Here is a 20,854-nt window from a genome sequence, read left to right as displayed (position 1 = left end):
GTGTGGGGAAGGCTGGGAGACGAAGATGCGGAGTGCGGAAACACAAGCACCAGGGGAGCTAAACTACATTTCCCAGAAAGCCATGGACTGGCCTACAACCACCGCGACCCCCAATCCGCTGGAAGCCTCCGTCTCGCTTCTACAGTAACCGGTTTGCCGCCGTCCTCTTTTCTAAGGAGCGTAGAGAAAGCCAGTGAAGGAAAGGCATTTTACTGCAGCAGCGAAGGTTTAGCCACTAGAGTGTCTTTCTGAGCCTTCGTTATTCCGACCTTCGCTTGTAAAGGCATTGGGAAACCCACGGCCCACGTGACCAGCCCTGGTCATGTGACTCCAGAACCCGGCAGCTGAAGTTTGTTACCCTGACAACTGGCGGACCCGCACAGACCTTCCGGGAAAGCGCGGAATTGGGAGGCAGAGGTAGGTGGTAAGTTGTGAACGCTGGTTTCCCACCCAAATCGTCCTGGCCGAGGCCGTGCTTCATACTCGACCGAAGGGCTTTAGTTTTCTGGGTCATTTCCCTTTTCCGCCTGGAGTCCACGGCGAATGCGTCTTTGTCTTCCCTCTAATTCCCGAACCGGCGCTTCCGGGGACGGGGTCGCAGCCAGGCTTGAGAAGCTTTTGGTGGAGTCTACCTCTGACCAAGCTATTCAGGCCATGACCTTAACCGCACTTACCCTGAACTGATCGAAAGTGCTAATGAGGGGAAGAGGTATTATTCTGCACAATGGGGAGGGTATTGTCTGGGTCTGCAAGCCCTCTTCCCCTCCCCCATCTCTACAAAAGAAAGCTGGGATTTGAGCTGCTCTAGGGAGTGCAGGAGCTGGGGGTCACCCACGGTTGGGTTCATTAGGTGTCTAGGGGAACGCTTTCCGTTGCAAATCACTGGATTCTGCTTGTGTTCAGCGCATAGTTTTTGTCGGTCTTCCCTCGCTTCAAAAGAAACATGGTACTGATTTGTGTACTCCATTAACTCTAAGTATTCTGTAAGTATTTTGACTAAATTACTAATTCTTACTAAATTGTGTTTGTGTATATTTTGAAACATCCCCGTATCTGGATACAGTCTGCTTTACGAAACTGTGCAGTCTGCTTTACGAAGCTATTACTATGGATTGGTAAAATAACGAGCCGAGTGATAAGGCAGCACAAACAGTTATGTGCTTTGCAAGAAAGAAACAGTACTTTGGTTTGCTAACTTATAGTTTTTAAGATTCCCTGTGAGGACCTGGTTTGTGTTTGAGAGGTACTAATTAACACATGCACACAAACATAGGTTTGGGAGATATAGTAGAGACCACTCTTTAACAATTGGATGTTAACAGATGAAAACATAATTCTGAACGTTGAGTACAAGACATCCTGTCAAACCTGATTTTCCAAATCGGCTTGCTTAATGAATTAGGAATCTCTTGACCAGCTTACTGGTTAAAAAAAAAAAAAAAAAATGTACACGTATACTGAATCATAACAAATGTCTGAAGTTTAAGTCTTACCGTGTTCATGATGTGATGGATTTCCTCAAAAGATGTTTATGTCTCTTGTCATTTAGTGTTTCCAATGTTTGAGATACTTTAGAATATTTACTTTGGGAGGTCAAAATTGTTGACTATGGCTAACTATTCCCAAGAAGAGCTAGATGAAGAGTTTGAACAGTTTATGAAAGAGGTAAGTTTATATTTTTAAAAACTGTATTGTCAAATTTGTCTCAAAAGACTCATCCTTCAATTCTGTCACCTCGAAGATACAGTTAGTCCGTCACCAAACTCTCAACTCCCGTCATCCCTCTAGCTCTGTCCCTTTTCTGTCACTGCTAGTTCAGTGCCATCATCTCAACGGGGCTATTGCAGCAGTTCCCAACTCATGGCCCAGCATTCCTTTTACCACATTGCAGCCAGACTCTGTTCCTCCCCAGTAAAAGACTCTGTTGGTCTCCCATCACATGTAGAAAGAAAAACCAAACTCCCTACCATGGTTTTAAAGCCTTTCATGATTTCGCTCTTACCTGTCTCACTGCCTTCATATTCCTCTTTCATCCACTTTATTTATTCCACAGTGGCCTTTTTTCTCTCCCAGACATTTCAAGCTCATTTCACCTTAGGAGCTTTGCACTCACTGTTCCCTCTGCCAATAATGCTTCTCCCTTACTCTTTACCTGGCTGGTGAAAATCTTAACTTAAATATCACCACTTCAGAGAGGCTTCTTCTGTTTATCCAGTAAAAGGTAACCACGAAGTCACTTCTTAGTCTAGTATGTATTTAATTCTTTTTATAGCACTTAGCACATTAATTATTTTTCTTGTATGGGTCTGTTTTTTGCTTCCTATTATAAGAATATATAGTCTGTAATGTGATGACTCTATGTTCATTGCTATTATATATGAATATGTTCATTACTATATGTACAGTACCTAATAATAAATATTTGAATGAGTACATTAAATGGTCATACCACGTTCTCTGTACAGTCATGCACCTCATAAAGATGTTTTGGTCAGCAACAGACCACATATACAACAATGGTTCCATAACATTATAATGGGGCTGCCCTATAAAGGTGCACCTTAATCTTTTGTACCATATGTTTACTGTAGTTTTTCTTTGTTTAGATACACAAATGCTTGCCATTGTGTTACAGTTGTCTGCAGGATTTGTTACAGTACATGCCGAACAGCTTTGTAGCCTAGGAGCAATAAGCTATATACCATATAGCCTAGGTGTGGAGTAGGCTGTACCATGGAGCCATCTAGGTTTGTGTAAATACACTCTATGATGCTCCTGTGATGAAATCCCATTTCTCTGAACATATCTCCATAATTAAGCGATGCATAACTCTATTTATATAAATGGAGGGGCCTTTGTAGCGCATTCAAGAGAGTCACATTTTAAGCTATTATACGTCATACATTCTTGTTAAAAAAAAAAGGGGGGGAGTTTAATGTGGTACAAAAAAACTTCACTTTCATTGTCTGTCTCATGGAAAAATAATGCCTTCTTTGTAGGACTGTTTTAAGGATTAAAAAAAGCATCTACCTATTGCCAAGATGTAATTAGGCACTTGGAATAAGTTTCATTTACCATTTGAAAAGTTGATTTTTTAAAATTTCAAAAAATTAAATTTATAAGAATGATTTCTACTGTAAAAGATAGCAGAACAGGCCATTTAGAAGATATTTTTATTCTTCACTCATATACCACCCTTCTAGCACACACATTCTCCAACACTCTCCTTCCCCCACCCTTCTGTCTCTGTCTCTCTCCCTCTTATATCCATCCTCAGTTGCATTGTGTCATTTTTTTTTTTTTTTACTATGGAAGTCATGATTTTAGAGTCATGCTAACTTTTCTCACTTTGATAAATTATTGTTCAGTTTATTCAAAGACAGTTTATATATCTCTGTTTTTAGGAGAGTAGTGGTAACCAGCTGTTTAAAAATAGCTTTATTGAGACATAATTCACATACCATTTAATTTACCCATTTTAAATGTGCAGTTCTGTGGTTTCAGAGTTATGTAACCATCACCACAATCAATTGTAGGAATTTTTATCACCCCAGAAAGAAATCCCATAGCTGTTGGTAGTTACTCCATCTCCTCCTTCCCCCTTCCCTAGCCTTAGGCAACTACTAATCTGATTTCTGTCTCTAAATATTTGCCTGTTACAGACATGTTGTAGAAATGGAATTATGTATTATGGGGCCCTTTGGGTCTGGCTTCTTGTACTTAGCATGATGTTTTCAAGGTTCATCCATGTCGTAGTATGTATTAACACTTCATTTCTTTTTATAGCTAAGTAATATTTCATGGTGTAGATGTACCACATTTTGTTTTTCCACCTATCAGTTGAAGGACATCTGGGTTCTTTCCACTTTTTGGCAGTTATGAACAGTGCTGCTGTGAATGACCATGTACAAGTTTTTGTGTGGATGTGTTTTTGTTCCTCTTGTGTATATGCCAAAGAGTGAAATTGCTGTATCATATGATAGCTGTGTGTTTGCCTGCCTATTTTCTAAAATGGCTGTGCTATTTTACATTTCCACTAGTAGTGTATTAGTTTATCAGAGTTCCAATTTCTTTTTTTTTTTGTAGTGGGGGACTGAGTCTTGCTCTGTTGCCCAGGCTGGGGTGCTGTGGTGCAATCTTGGCTGACTGCAACTTCTGCCTTTGGGCTCAAGCAATTTCCATGCCTCACCCTCCTGAATTGCTGAGATTACAGGTGCCTGCCACCACGCCCAGCTAACTTTTGTGCTTTTAGTAGAGTTGGGGTTTCACCGTGTGGGCCAGTCTGGTCCCGAACACCTGACCTCAAGTGATCTGCCCACCTCGGCCTCTCAAAGTGCTGGGATTATAGGTGTGAGCCACTGCACCCAGCCCAGAGTTCCAGTTTCTCCATATCATTGCCAACAACTGTTATATCTGAGAATCAGCTTTTTTATTGTGTTTTATTTCTGTTTATTTAATTTTAATTTTTATTTATTTATTTATTATTTATTTCTTGAGACAGAGCCTTGATCTGTCACCCAGGCTGGAGTGCAGTGGCACAGTCTTGGCTCACTGCAACCTCTGCCTCCCAGGTTCAAGTGATTATCCTGCTTCAACCTCCTGAGTTGCTGGGATTACAGGCACGTGCCACCACGCCCAGCTAATTTTTCTATTTTTAGTAGAGATGTGGTTTCACCATGTTGGTCAGGCTGGTCTCAAACTCCTGACCTTGTGATCTGCCAACCTCAGCCTCCCAAAGTGCTGGGATTATAGGTGTGAGCCACCGCGCCCGGCCTGTTTTGTTTTATTTTTAATTAATTATATTGATTAAAAATAACTAATGAAAGTGCTGGGAAGCACTGTGGAAGGTTGTTCAAAGTAAAAACACTTATCATGTATTAGAAATCTTCATTTTTTTTTTCTCTTCTTTGTCATGGCCCTACAAGGTCAGTGGTACCACGCCTATGTTACAGATAAATAAACTGAAAAAATGGGAGAAGAGAGAAATGGAACACCTCAAGGTGATACTGAAGTTTAGAGAGAAAGTGGAAAGTGATACAGTTAATTTCAGAAATTCAGATGAGATAAGGAATGTTTTTTCTTCCCTCCTCCTGTCTTCCTACCTGGTTGTTAATGAAGGCAGTAAGTTCTTCTTGAACGTTTGAAAATTGACATTCTTCAAGTCACTAAGGTAGAGTTTTTTGTTTGGCAAGTGGAAGTGTTGGGGGGGGCGGGGGTGCACGCACATGGGTGTGCCTGCTGTCATTTTAGAAGTTTAAAAGGTCACTCAGATAACAATATTCTAGTTGGGGAACTACATAGCATAGTGGAAAGTGGACAGGAGTTAGTCAGACGTGGGTTTAAATGTCACTTCGTAACACTTACTAACAGTTGCAATTTGGGCAAGTTACTTAACCTCTTAGAGCTTCAGTTTCACCATGAGTAAATTTCTGCAGGGTTGTTTAAAGATTAAGTGAGTTAACCTGAGTGTAGATCCTGACATAGAGCAGGCATGTAGTAAATGTTGATTTCTTTTCCAGAAAAAGTAATGTAGAATGAAATTGAAAAGGGATCAAGAGCAGAGTCCTGGAGAAGTCTCCTGCTAAATAAATGGGCAAAAAGCCAAAAGCTATTAAAATAGATGGGTGGGAGTAGCCACAGATCTGAAGAATAACCCGGAGGAAGTGATGCTACTAAAGTCAAGATAGAGAGTTTCAAGAAGTAAGAGTAAGAGTTGATCACCAATAGCAAATTCCATGATGTGATCAGGGAGGATAACTGACAGTGGTACTTTATTCGTGGCATTTCGGAGTCAGTTGGTGCCTGGAGGAGAGCTGTTTTGGATGGGAACCAGATTATAAGCGGTTAAGTGAACTCAAGGAGTTACTGTGTCAAGGAAATGTGATAGGTAGAATAAAAGGGATATAGGGATAAGGAATTTTTTTGTTTTGTTTTACTTTTTTTTTTTTCCAAAGTTGAGTAAATATTCATTTTTCATTCCACAATTGTGCCTGGTACTGTGCTAGGCAATGGAGATGCAGTGCTGAGCTGATATATAATCAGAGGGAAGGGAGGGGAGTAGAGAGAGAAGGGAGTGAACATACAGAAATCAAATGGGATAACCGAGGAAGGAAGAACCTAGAGAAGTTCTGCTTAGAGTGGAGGAAAGGATTGTGTTGTCTGAGAGACGAAAGAAGTGCCTTCACTACTACTTCACAGTTTAGTAGTGGAGTGAGGTGGGTGGTGTTTGAAGCTTTTTATCTCTCAGCGAAAAGGGTGACCAAGTTACTGGCTAGGTGGTGGGGGGTGGTATTGAGGTTAGAGCATGAGATTTAGGAGTGTAGTTAAATTTGGATTGGAAGAGTAGAAAAAAGCAAATAAGCGTTTATCAATCGCTGAAAAAATATGCTGATTTTTCTGGTCAATTTCATTCTCCTCTTTACACCCTGAAACTCAGCTCTTCCTTTTCTTGAAATTCTGTTTCTAGAGTGGTGCTATGCAATTTTGTTCAGCCATTATTTATTCTTAAACCCTAGAGAATGTCTAGAAGACAGGATTGTATCCTCATATTTTTTCTTTCCTGAAAAAAACTCTTGATCAAGTTTTGTCTTTGTTGTTATTCTCCTGGTTTACTTGTTTAATTATGAAATTGATGCTCAGAGATGTATGTCTGATTTTTAAGTTATTTTGGCCAAATAGGTTTGTGGCTATGAACTTATACATTATTGGTGAGAATGTTATTTATCTATGTGGTAGCTGAACTGTGAGTGAACTAATAGAAACATGCTTGATGATGAATCTGAAATTCTTGAATTTACACTGTGTTTTCAAATTCACTATCTTATATCTAATTCAGCTTTCAGATGATTCTTTTGAAAATTCAGACAAAACAGCTAGACAATCTAAAAAAGAAATGAAGAAGAAAGATACAGTGCCTTGGTGGATAACTGAAGATGATTTTAAAGATGATGGTAAATGTTGCTGATTTTTAGTTTCAAATTATTTGACCACAAGGGGTCAGTCAAGACCTGTATTTTGTTACTTCACTGTAAATAAAGAAAATAATACTAATAGTGTGGATTTTTGAAGTTTGAATTGATTTTCATATAACTAGTATTTTATTATGTATTTATTATGTAATTGAGAATCTGTGTTATAACATTATCAGCTTATTTTACATAGAGATAATTTATATTTATTCAAATTAAGGTGACAATTCAGGTATATTTATCATCATATTTAATGATAAATTGATTTAATGTGATTTAATAAGATATTCTGGCAGTATATTAATGTCATTGCATTGGGAAGAGTAACAAACCTATAGACTTTGGTATCACTGTTTGTTAATGACAGTAGTAAAAAAATTTGCTATATATATGTCTCATATACATCTATGTATGTCTCATATATATATGTATATGATATACCCAGGCTGAAGGGCAGTAACACAATCATAGCTCATTGTAACTTCAAATTCCTGGACTCAAGCAATATTCCCACCTCAGCTTTCTGAGTAGCTAGAACTACAGGTACATGCCAACATGCCTGTGTAATTTTTTTGTGTTTATTGTAGAGATAGGGTCTCTCACTGTGTTGCCCAGGCTGATCTCAAACTTGCCTCAAGCAGTCCTCCCCCCTTGGCCTCCCAAAACGCTGGGATTACAAGCATGAGCCACCACACCTGGCCTGATAGGTTTACTGTATATGATACTGCCATATCTGTCAACAACCCCGACTGCTTCTATTTCAGTACTTACATTCATACCATTTGTGGATCAGTGTTAAGCACAATTTTGTAAAATGATAGACTTTCTGGATCTCTAGAGAAAAAATTTACATATGGACTTTTTTCCCCCCCCATAAAAATTGAGCCTGAATTCATGTCGTAATTAAGGCTCTGCATGATCTGACTGGAACCCTGCCTTCTCGTGTGTTCTAGCCATACTGAATCATTCCTCATTTCCTGGAAACACCATAGGCCTCCCTGCCTCTGTGCATTATCTCATGCTTCCTTGCCATTAGAATGCCTTTCCTCTCATCCTTCTTGCCCATTAAAGCCTAACATCACCACTTTTTGCAGTCCTTCACCCTATCTTCTAGCTCTCTTGTCACAATTAGTTTCTCCTTCATTTTGATGTCAGAACACCATAGTAACACTTACACATTGTGTTGATAGTTGTAACCTATAGGACAACTCCTGAGGTTGGGAGTTTTGTGAGGGTAGGAAACCCTTCTTTGTCCTTATATCCCCTGACCCTCAACATTAAGTGATAAATTTGTTTAATAAATGCATATTAAAGTAGATTTGACAGTCACTTCTCTGTTCTTTTTAATACTGTAGTTTAAAGAAATTCCTTATTGAAAAATTCAGTGTGTTTTTTATAAATTCTTATGCAACATGCTGAACTTTGTAGTGAAGAATAATGTTTTAGAATCTCTCCCTGCTTTTAATGCTTGAAAAGGATATTATAGGATGAAGTACTGTTGGAATTATTGACAGAGATTTGGGATATAAAGCCTTTTGTCTAGAAGATAATGAATCAGAGCAGATATATACAGCCTAATCCTACAGGAAAAGAATAGCTCCTAGACCAAAAATATTCACATGTAACCTGATTGATGGTATTAATAATTTTTTTAAATGTATCAAAAATAGATTTGATTAGTGAAAGAAGGAAAGAAGGGTAGTCAAGAAGCAAACTTTGGCAATGTCAACTTAAACAGAGGGAGGTTTCCCTGTCCACAGGAATAACCTGGTCCCTGATTCAAGCAAATGTTTACTGAGTTCATATTATGTTCTAAATACTAGGCATTAGTATAAAAAGCCAAGACATGATTCCTGTATCAAGAGTGTAGAACCGTCTGAGGGAGAATTCAACACCCCTCTTGAGAAGAGGAATGCATTACTAGTCTTAAGACAGGTACCATTAAACATTAACAGTGAGCAACTTTTACATTATAATTTTGCCTGTTTCACGGTTGCCATAGGAATAAAATGGTCGGCTTAGAAGGTGAAACTATCTCATCCTCTTGCTGATTGTATTCTTTATTGTAAATAACTAAACTAGATCTTTATTTCTGTTACATTAATCTCTTGTGAGCTTGGTTAGTGTGAGCTATAACACCGAGTCCTGCTTCAGAGCCAGGGTTACACCCTGGACATGTTGCCACCACAGCACACCAACTTAGCATATACTTTTGCATTTGAAGCATCTGTGAATCTATCTCTTGATTTTTTACAACTTATGGGAGGTTATTATTTGATCCAGTAAAACCATTATTCACAGAAAGGCATAAAATAAATTGATTCTTAGCTTTTTCCAAGAGGACACTAATTAGGAAATTGAAGTCAGAATTTGTGACTTCTTAATAAGGCTTCCTTCTAACCAAAAGTGATATTTTTTTCTAATCTTAATATTTATAGCACACATTTTCAGTCATCTGGTTTTTGAAGAAAACAAAGAATAAAAGAATATTAAAAAACAAAAAACAAAAACAAAGCATTACTCATTATAATTATTTACCTTTTCCATATATCAGTTTTTTACAACAAATATATACTGTTAAAATGAGGAAATTTTGATACTGTATAACTTTACCAGTTTTTTCTAGTGCTCTTGTAATACAGAGCAAGGCCATGTGCCTGGCCTATGAGGATGAGCATGATCCAACCATTGACTTCTTGCTCTGGGCTTATTTCCCCTTAGGCTTGCCCTCACCATCTGAGTCCAGTCTCACTGGCCTTCTTGCGTCTGCAAATGTGGCCTGCTCTTCCCATTGTCATGCTTCTGTACCTACTATGTCCCCTGCCTGTACTGGTCTCCCTGGCCTAGTTCACCTAGTTATTTCCTGCTCTTTCTTCATATCTTAGCAGAAATGTTACTTCCTCATGGAAATATTCTTGGATTTTCCTGTCTTGGTATACTCCCCCAATTAATCTTATATAATTCCTTCAAAGCAGAGTTATAATTCACATTTAACTTTGCTCTATGAACAGTGCTGCTTCTCTGGTAACCTCCAATGGTTACTGTTTCCTTTACCACGTCTCTTGTTCCATTAGACTTGGAAAAGGAGTAGGTTATTGTTCATTGCTGTTTCTAGACTGTTCTCCCTCCAATCTCCTTATGAACCTTGCCATCAGGCCACCTACCTACTATGTTTCTTTGTTGCAGTTATCTACTGAACTCCGGGTTATTCCTCCTCATTCCTCTAAGATTTAAGCTGCTGTTTCACTGTGAGTCTCCAATTCTCTTGTCTAATTATTGGTGACTACATTAACAACATAGTTGTTGCCTCTAATAACCTGACTTCTGAGTTCCTTAAACTTCTTTACACCAAAAAATCTTGCCTACCACATCATAGCCACCTCCTCCCTCTAATAGCTTCTCATTTCACTTGTTAGAAAAGCTGATGACCTTCATTCAAGCTACCACCCACGTCAGTTCTACACCCTGACTTTTCTGACCTCCCAACTTAGACTACCTTTCTCTTGCTTATGCCAATATCACTACATTGGGCCTCCTTTCTCCTCACACACACTGAGGCTTTACACTTCTTTCCTCCTCCTTAAACACTCTTCCCCCATGTATTCATGTAGATTGGTCCCTCACCCCCACCAAGCCATAGCTCATGTGTTAACTTTTCAGTGAAGGCCTTCCTGACCATCCTTTTTAAAGTTGTAGTGCCCTCCATTCCTGCATTCTCTGTTCCTCTTTCTCATTTTATTTTTCTTCTTGGCACTTAACTGTTTTCTAATGTACTATTTAATTGCAATGTACTTATTTTACTTGTTGCCTCCCTCAAATCACATGAATGAGCAGGGATTTTTTTCTTTTTTGTTCACTGATAAAGCCCCAGCATTTAGAACAATGCCTGGTGTGTAGTAGGCACCCATGAATATTTGCTGTCGATTGTCTCCTCCTGTTAGATTTTAACCTTCATGATGGTAAAGGACTTCATTGTATAGCTGGCACTAACAATGTTCTAGGCACATAGTTTGTCAAAAAATTTGAATAAAGTAAATAATACTCAGAACTTTTGCTACATAAACATCAGTTATACTTTCTCACCCAGGATTCATGGAACATTTTTAAAACTTCTTATTATAAAAAAATTCAAACATATACATAAGTACCACATACACCTGTGTACCCATTGCCTAGCTGCAACACTTGTTATTAACTCATGGCCAATCATTTTTCATCAATGTTCTCTCTTATTTTCCACCTTCCAACACTCAGGATTATACTGAAACAAATCTCCAACAGCATATCAGTTCTCTCCACATATATTTCAAAGTATCTCTGAAAATAAGTACTCTCTTTTTAAAATATAACCAAAAAATACTGTCTAAGAAATATCTATAATAATTTCTTAGTATCACCAAACATCTAATCAGTCATAAAACACTTTTAATATGCTTAATATATATTAGCCTTAGAGAAAATTTCAAATTCCTGAATGTTGTGAGAGACTATAATACCCTCCTGTCCCCAACAATATGCACATATCCTGGCATGAGAACCTCTCCTGCAGTGAGCCACTGATTCCATTGTTTTAGAAATAATGAGTTTGAAAGAGCTTTAACTATTTCATCTATTTTTTGAAATGATATTTACACTAACGAAGGCTTCTCTCTAGCCTAGTAGGTTTTTAATTGGACTACTTTGCCCCCTTGTATTTTGTTATACTGATTCATGCCGCCCACAGTCTATTTCCAATAGTGTTAAGAGTTGCGCAACAAAAACCCTCTGAGAAATGTAAAGAACAGAGGGAATGAGGCAGAAGATATTCTTTAAAGTGGGATGGTATACTGTATTAAGTACTTGGGCTTCAAAGTGATTAAAAAAATGTTTTGTCTTATGGTGCAACCCTTTGAAGTATTCTATTTAATATGATACAGTGCCACCAAATAGAATTATAATCTTTCTTTTCTGAGTGTTAGGTCTGATGGATTTTTATTTAATAGAGCAGATTTATTTTGTAGGTTCTGTGCATAAAATTAGCATAACATCATTATTGTGTTGTCATAGTGGTCAAAACAATTCTTTGAACATAAATGTTCATCTGTATTAAATTGTGTTCCTAGGACCGCTTGGAACAAATGTGAGCTATTTGAAAACAAAGAAGACTTCTCAACCTGTTACGGAAATAGAAGAGGAGTCTGCTGAAAAGATTCAATTTCTTAAGAGCAGTGGAACCTCTCTCTTAAGTACTGATAGCTTAGAAACAAATGGTAAGAAATGCAAGGGATATGAGTTGGTCAATTATTAATTGTTATGCTTATATTCAGAATTACAAAAGTTAACTATCTTGAAGCCTCCTTTACTGAAGCATGTAGACAGATTTAATATCTTCCTACAGGTTTAGAATTATCATTCTAGAGAAGCTTTAAATCTTACATATTATTAATATGAATTCATATTTGATGAGTAAGAGAGTAAATATTTGTAAAATTTTTAAAATTTACTACATAATGTCAGTAAATGCATCATTCAAATCAATGTTTTCAAAATTCTGTGTATTACTAAAATATATTTGTGCTTTCCATTTAGAACTAGTAGTTGCTGAGCTCAACCATAGTATTCTCGGAGTGGGATTGGACACATTAGAAGAACAAGAGGAGAAAGAACAATTTTTTGCCAGGCTTGAGAAAGGCTTGACATCTTCCATTGATTATTCGAGATTAAATAAGGAATTGGATTCTAATGACTCTACACATTTTAAAGCTTTACATAGGTAAAGTACAGTGTAAACTGTTAATGATTTTTATGTTTTCTGTGTTTTTTGGAAGGCTGATATATGCATGATTTTAAATAGGTAAACATTATAACAGGCAAAATTAAATCTTATTTTTTAAATCTGTTATCTGTTCATTTTACAGTTAGGGTTTTTCTTATGTGTGAATAGAATATATTTCTTTGTATTTGAGAGCCCATGCTGCCTCCAAAGTCTGAAATTTCATGCTATGGAGACGAATAGTACATTGCCAAGAAGTCCTTACTAGGAAAGTAATTTATTAAGTCATTTTCCACAGATAAATAAGAGAGTCCAGGTTACTATTATAAACTCAGGAAAAAATATAACAGAAAGGCAAGTGGGAACCAAGGCGCAAAGACAAATTTGATCTGTGTCTTAACCTCTGTATGGTTGACCCTGATGCTTATTGGGAAACCTCATTTATTCTAGGAATCCCACTAGTTCACTGAGCTGATCTTCTCTTTATTACACTAGACCATTGCCATTCTCAAGACCTTTGAAACCTGAAGTCTTCAATGCCCTTATTTAGTTATCCATGTAATTCTTAAAATTATGAATGGAAAGCAGATTATGATTTTATTTAGGATTTTGAGATCACAAAGGTATAATTAAGTTCAGGGTCAGGAGAATCATAATCTCTGATTATTGGAGTGCCTAGGCTCTGCAGGATGATTAGTTTTTTATAGACAGTGGATAAAGAAATGCATTTATCATCATGAACTTTTCAGGGTCTGAGATTTTTACCCTACTTGGCAAGCTAACAAGCTAGTCTTCCAGTTTTATGATGTTGACAATAGACAGAAGATTCCTGGATCAGAATTAAAGAACAAAGGCAGTACCTGAGTGTCGCATTTGTTTGCATTGGTTCCCCATGCCCTATGAGTATGCTGAGGGCAAGGCAAAGGATCCATAACTGATGTATGCACACACGGTGGGCTGTGTTACAGAAGAGGAACACTGAGCTTGGAAAAATGTGTTACTTTTATAAAGTGGAGACAAGCCTGCTCTTTGGTCGGAAATGTTACCCCAATGGCATGGTGAAAAATGATCAGCGTCTTGCACTCTTGGCATATTCAGCAAGAATGTGCAGAGACACTCAGGGCCTATGGTCATTGCCTTTCCCAACGGTGTCAATACAGGTTAAGCATGCCAGGTTTGTGGGCCACAACTTTTTGCCACTTTCCTACATTTTTTTTTAACTCTTTTCTTATTTCTTAACAGTATTCCTAATTATTGATACTTCTGCTCTAGAACAGGCCGGTCAAAGTACAGAATAGCATTGAACATGCAATATTAGGTGTTTGTAGCTCTCATCATTATTACAGTCTTATAGTTTCTCTTACGATCTCACTAAAGAGGGTTGATAGACTGAAAAGGTAGAACTGATTCCTGGCTTGAGAGAAAGCAGTAAATGAACTAATACATCCAATATAATTAAATCATACTCAAGCTCCTTTGTTCCCTTAGGTTTTGTTTTAAGGCTCCTATTCAGCTTCCATTTCAGGATTAAATGGCTTATTAACATGTAAGTGCTGACCTTAGCATAATTTTTTCTGGCTTTCGTATGGACTTCACTGGTTCTCATAGCTTGTGGTAAATTTCTAATCTTTAGTGTAGAAGGGATATCTAGGATCATAAGATAATATTTGAACATGTAAAATGCACATAGTAATAAAATTGTGTATATTTAGGAAATAGGGCATCTTTTTCCTTTGTATTACTTTCAAGCTACAATTAATCAGATGCTTCGAAGATGCTTTATTTTCAAAACGTTTTCCTTAAAGCTCCCAAATTTTTAGCTTTTGATAGAACAAGAGGACTTGAGAGAGGATGTGTATAATTTTAGGGATTTTTTAAAAAGGTATATAGAAAGAGTTGCATGAGAATATATTTTTAACATGTAATGCTAAATTGAATAAATATTTTTTCCAGTAATCAAGCTAATGTAGAACTAACTGATGGCGAACATGAGAATGAATCGAAACATGAAGACCTGGCAGGTAATTTCATTGGTTCTTAAATTTATATTTGAAAAGATAATAGCTTTTAATGAAGATGTTGATAAGACAAATAATTAAAAGGAAAATCATATTGTCTTAGAGCTTTGAATAGATAGAGTGGGTTTGCCTGTGTTATAAACTGAGCTGCTAAGAAATTGTTAAAAGTGAACTGCCTCATTTGTTGAGAGTGGGCAGTGGACCACTTGGGAAGAAAGAAAAAAGGATTTTTGTGCCAGGATTGTGGGCATCTCTGAAAACATGGTAAAGACCTGCAAAGCATGTTGATGGAGAGGTGTACCTTTTCCTGCTTTTTGACTTTTAATGCATGTGTGCTTTTATATTTAAAATGTTTTTTTCGTAGACTGCATATAGCTGGTTTTAGCATTTTTGTTGAATCTGACAGTCTCTACCTTTTAACTGATGTGTTTTTACCCTTTACAGGAATGTATTTATTGATATAGTTGTTTACTGTTTTGCCATTTGTTTTCTTTTCATCTTTTTGTTTTTGTTGCTTTTGTCCTCCCTTCTATTGTATTATTTATAGTATTCCATTTTATTCTGCTTTTGGCTTTTTAGCTGTAGTTCTTTGTTGTATTTTTTTTTCTTAGTTGCCCTATGAGTCAAAATATATGTCTTTACCTTATTACAGTCTACTTTCAAATAACATTATATCACTATATTTATATGAACTCTAACAACAATAAACTCTCCTCAACCATTTTGCTATTTTTGTCAACATTTTTCTACATGTCTTAAAAACACCACATTATTATTTTAAAAAGTGCATTATTATTATTGTTGTTAAAGCAATCAGTTATAATTTAAAGGTACTTTTAAGGAATATAAGAAATGGATATTTATGTAAAAATGTGTATTTATCCATATATTTACCATTCCCAGTGCTTTGTATTCCATTGCGTACATTTGAATTTCTATCTCAAATTATTTTTCTTCATCACGAAGAGCCTCCTTTCACATTTCTTGTAGTGCAGGTTACTGCTAGGAACAAGTTCTCTCAGCTTTTGTTTGTCTGAAAATATACTCTGCCTTTGTTTTTGAGGAATACTTTTACTTGATATAGAATTTTATGTAGTGGTTTTTTTTTTGTTTTTTTTTTCCCCTGGGCGGTTTAATGATTTTATTCTATTATCTTTTGACCTTACTTCTCATGAGAAGTTTCTGGTAATTCCTGTTATTGTTATTTTGTGTATATCATGTCTTTTTTTCCTCTATTTTCAAGGTTTTATCCTTGTTTTTTGGCAGTTTGACTATGGTGTGTCATGGTATGCTTTTCTTATATTTATTCTGTTCAGAGTTGGTTGAGCATCATTGATCTATGGATTTATAGTTGCCGTCAAAATAAAAAATATTTTGGCCTTGAATTCTTAAAATACTAATAATAATGCTGCTTTCCGCTTCCTGCCCTCTGAACCTTATTATGTTAGAGTGCTAAGCTTTGTTTTATGGGTCACTAAGACTGTTCCATTTTTTAAAACCTTTTTTTCTTTCTGTGCTTCACTGTTCACGATAGAACAGTTCCTTTGCTTCAAGTTACTGGTCTTTTTCCTTTCTTTAATCTGCTATTAATCCCATCTTTTTTTTTTGCGAGACAGAATCGTGCTCTGTCACCCAGGCTGGAGAGCAGTGGTGCGATATCGGCTCACTATAAGCTCCGCCTCCCGGGTTCACGCCATTCTCCTGCCTCAGCCTCCCGAGTAGCTGGGATACAGGTGCCCGACACCACACCCAGCTAATTTTTTGTATTTTTAGTAGAGATGGGGTTTCACTGTGTTAACCAGGATGGTCTTGATCTTCTGCCTCGTGATCCTCCCGCCTTGGCCACCCAAAGTGCTGGGATTACAGGCGTGAGCCACTACGCCTGGCCCAATCCCATCCTTTTTTTTCCTTCACTCTAACAGTTCATTTTGGGTCTTTGTTTTAAAATTCTTTAGTATTTTTCTTCATTATGTTCATTTTTTTCAAGTCCTTAATATTAAGCATATTTTACAGATTTCAGTATTTGTTTGTTTCTGGGTCTCTTTTCTGTTGGCTATTTTTTCTTCTAGTTTCCTGACACTTTTTCCTGCCTCTTAGAAGTCTAGTAATTTTTTATTGGATATTGGGTATTGTGAATTTTATGTTATTCAGTGTCTGGATTTGATTTTCCTCTTTTAAAGAGTATTATTGAGCTTTGTCTGGTAAGTAGTTGATCCTACCACTTGATTTTTTTTCAAGACTTTTCTTATGCTTTGTTAGCGGAAGTCTAGAGTAACTCTAGTAACCTCTAACCCTACTGCTAAAGCACATCCCTTTTGAGGCTTCTACTGGATGCGCCTAATGATCAGTGAGGACTCTACACTTAAGCAGATTAGAGTTCAAAAGTCTCCCTGTCTTGTGTGAACTCTGAGAATTGTCTAACTTACAGCATCCCACTTGTTCTTGGCTCATTTTATGCATTAACAGCTTAGTGTTCAACAAAGATTCAAGGGCACCCTATGCAGATTTCTGGGGCTTTGTTTTTACTTAGGCACCTCCTCTCTTGATTACTGTCTTATATTTTCTAAATTGCCTCAGCCTTTCTGAACTTATCTCTCTCTCCTCTACTCAGTGAGACTGTCCTGATCTCCCACCCCTGCTCAGTACTTCAGAATGTATGTGCCTTCAGGTAATTGTAGGGATAGCTCCCTTCTTTTCTTAGGAATCCCATTTTTTTTGCTGCCAGTTTTCTAATGTTTGAAAATAGTTGTTTTATATATTGTATTATTTACAAAGAAAGTACAATCCCTTTAACTCCAATATGGCAGAGGAGAAAGTCCTCTAGATTGGCAAAAAAATTAAAAATTTGCAGTTAAGTTTGCCAACAAAAGATGAAAAATGTCTTCCAAAAGGATCTTTTACATTGCATATGGTTTATCTGAACTTTAAGAACATTTTTATTTCTGAAAATAACATTTTTGAAGTTATAAGGATAGAGAATCATAGAAACCTAGTAACTTGAATATGTAACATCTTCCTGCGAAAAAGGTCAGAATGGTACAAGTGAATATTCTGATTGTTTTCTGAACAATGTGGAAGAGCCTAGATATTATCTCTGATGTTTCTCATATAAGAAGCACCCTCTCAAATTAGTTTTACTCTTTCATTTTTACATAAACTTAATTTGCCTTGATGTTTGTTCCTGAAAGCTCTGACGTGTGCTGTTTTCCTTTTCTTTGTTTCTTGTCTCTCATTTCTTTCTGTGTCTACCAATGACACTTCCTTCTTACTTCAAATGTACTTTATTCAGGTTTCTGGGGAGGAAGTCAGTCATTAATGTGCTGGATGCTAGTATTTGCCTATAGGCTGTTTAGTTACTACATGAAAATAATAAAATGTTTTGAAGAATGCTTATTAGATTGGCACTTTTCCCAATCAGAAATAATACTTGGCTGTATAAACTTTTGATTTGGATTAAGTACAAAAGTAGCTATAGTAGGCTGGGTGTGGTGGCTCACGCCTGTGATCCCAGCACTTTGTGAGGCCAAGGCAGGTGGATCACCTGACTTTAGGAGTTTGAGACCAGCCTGGCCAACATGGTGAAACCCTGTCTCTACTAAAAACACAAAAAATTAGCTGGGCATGATGGCGGGCACCTGTAATCCCAGCTACTCAGGAGGCTGAGGCAGCAGAATCGCTTGGACCCGGGAGGCAGAGGTTGCAGCGAGCAGAGATCATGCCATCGCACTCCAGCCTGGGCAACAAGAGCAAAACTCCATCTCAAAAAAAAAAAAGTAACTATAACAATGTTAACAGCAATAATTACTATAAAGATTATAGCTAATCATCTCAGCAATCTTTTGAGAAAAGTATTATTATCCCCAATTTACAGATGGAAAAAGTAAAGCAAAGGGAGTTTGTGGCCTGCCAGTGGTTCTGCAGCTGAAAGTAGTGGAACCAGGAATTGAATCTAGGCCTTCTGGCTCCAGGTGATGCTCTTAAGCACTATGCCATACTGCCTGAACTGTTTCTAACGCTTTCTTTACGCAGTCACACACACACACACACACCACAGCGCCTCCCATTGGTTCCCGAATCCTAAGTAGTTGTCCAAGTTCAATGTCATATTCTCCCATATCTCCTCTTTCCTCGTTCATCTTCTTTTCTTAAGCAAGTCTAGTCTCGGGGGTTACTTAAAATTCGGTGGTTCCCACCTAGACTACTAAAGTCTGGATCATCTTATATTGGTCTTAGCACTTAGAAGTGTACCTAATACAAAGTAATTACTTTTAACTATCTTATGATTTTAACTATATGTCTACTGATATTTAAAAATCCCAAGCAGTATTCTTTCTCATGTGGAAGAGAAACAAAGGTGAACTTCTCAGCCTCAGAATACAGATACTGACATAGTTAACCAACTAACCTAGTTTATCTACCTAAGTTACAATATACATGCTGTTCCAAGCTCATATTTCTTATGAACTAAAATGTAGATGTTTCTGTAGCCAGATCTCACTGGAAGCGTCCCTGTTTCACTCCCAAACCCTCTCAAATTCATTTCTTAACTTCCAGTATTAATTACAAGTTGTCGTCTTCATCTTCATTCTAAGAAAAGAGTAAAAAACAGGCATTCCAGAAGTAGACTCTAGTACCTTATGTAGTCTTTTTCCCATCAGGCCATCCTGTTTCTCAATGTGATGTAGTTTTTTGAAATACAAATTGGATCATGTTTGTTTCTAAAATGATCAATTCCACTCTGAAAAAGTGTTCCCTTTCATAGCCACAGATCTGAATTAATACTGTGAACAAGTTAAAAATTGAAGAAGAGATCCTGGTCAAATAATTCCTGTCCAACCTTGCCCATAAGTAGACTGAATGCCTCAGTTAACATGGAGACACCTTTTCCTTCTCCACAAAGTCATTGAGATATAATTTGGAGGCTTTAGATGAGAAACACTCAGGATTGGGAAAACAGCAAAGGTCAATAAGGCCAGTAGTTACCTAAGGGAAGGGTCAGAGATCTTTCATAAGTACTAGTTAAGACTTATAGTAGAGATACCTGTAGATATAAAAAAAAAAAAAAAAAATCAGTCAACCTAAGAAACAAAATCCAACCTTTTAAAAAGTCGCAAGATTTCACAAAAGTCCTTCCTTTTATAAGTAAGCAATTGGTCATGTTTGTCTTTTAAAAATAAATATTAAAGTCTTATTTTAAAGGTAATACAAGGTCCTTTGGGCAGCTCTAGAAGTTTTTATTTGGTTAATTATATAAAAGACTAAAAATATAAAACTCTAAGAACTATTTGAAAGTACCATAATGACATAAACCAAAGATAGTCTTATAAATTGAACACTCATTAAATCTTTGCAAAAGAAAAAGTTCTTTTTTTTTTTTTAATTGTACTTTAAGTTCTAGGGTACATGTGTGCAACGTGCAGGTTTGTTACATATGTGTACATGTGCCATGTTGGTGTGCTGCACCCATTAACTCGTCATTTACAGTAGGTATTTCTCTTAATGCCATCCCTCCCCCATCCCCCACCATATGACAGGCCCCACTGTGTGATGTTCCCCACCCTGTGTCCAAGTGTTCTTTCTCGTTGTTCACTTCCCACCCGTGAGTGAGAACATGCAGTGTTTGGTTTTCTGTCCTTGCGATAGTTTGCTCAGAATGGTTTCCAGCTTCATCCATGTCCCTACAAAGGACATAAACTCATCCCTTTTTATGGCTGCATAGTGTTCCATGGTGTATGTGTGCCACATTTTCTTAATCCAGTCTATCATTGATGGACATTTGGGTTGATTCCAAGTCTTTGCTATTGTGAATAGTGCCACAATAAACATACGTGTGCATATGTCTTTATGGTAGCATGATTTATAATCCTTTGAGTATATACCCAGTAATGGGATGGCTGGGTCAAATGCTATTTCTAGTTCTAGATCCTTGAGGAATTGCCACACTGTCTTCCACAATGGTTGAACTAGTTTATACTCCTACCAACAGTGTAAAAGCGTTCCTGTTTCTCCATATCCTCTCCAGCACCTGTTGTTTCCTGACTTTTTAATGATTGCCATTCTAACTAGTGTGAGATGGTATCTCATTGTGGTTTTGATTTGCATTTCTCTGATGACCA

General features: G+C 37.1%; 1 protein-coding gene across 2 annotated transcripts in view; it reads left to right on the top strand.

The window, feature by feature from the left end:
- Nucleotides 1-361: 361 nt before the first annotated feature.
- CEP162 (centrosomal protein 162kDa) overlaps nt 362-20,854 on the top strand; it is a 119,947-nt gene continuing 99,454 nt past the window's right edge. The window contains exons 1-6 of one of the 2 annotated variants that reach the window (XM_011953493.1): nt 362-417; nt 6,836-6,950; nt 10,155-10,216; nt 12,071-12,217; nt 12,537-12,720; nt 14,674-14,741. Coding sequence is in view for 1 of the 2 variants with exons in the window: in XM_011953492.1 (XP_011808882.1) it covers nt 1,609-1,665; nt 6,836-6,950; nt 12,071-12,217; nt 12,537-12,720; nt 14,674-14,741 (571 nt within the window). In the remaining variant the exon portion in view is untranslated. Of the gene's footprint in view, nt 418-1,549; nt 1,666-6,835; nt 6,951-10,154; nt 10,217-12,070; nt 12,218-12,536; nt 12,721-14,673; nt 14,742-20,854 lie in introns of both variants that reach the window. The other variant, XM_011953492.1, reaches the window with a different exon arrangement.

This window comes from Colobus angolensis, unplaced genomic scaffold (assembly GCF_000951035.1).
Source record: "Colobus angolensis palliatus isolate OR3802 unplaced genomic scaffold, Cang.pa_1.0 Scaffold362, whole genome shotgun sequence".
NCBI lineage: Eukaryota > Metazoa > Chordata > Mammalia > Primates > Cercopithecidae > Colobus > Colobus angolensis.
Note: the sequence above shows the minus strand (reverse complement) of the source record. Positions and strands in the feature narration are given on the sequence as shown.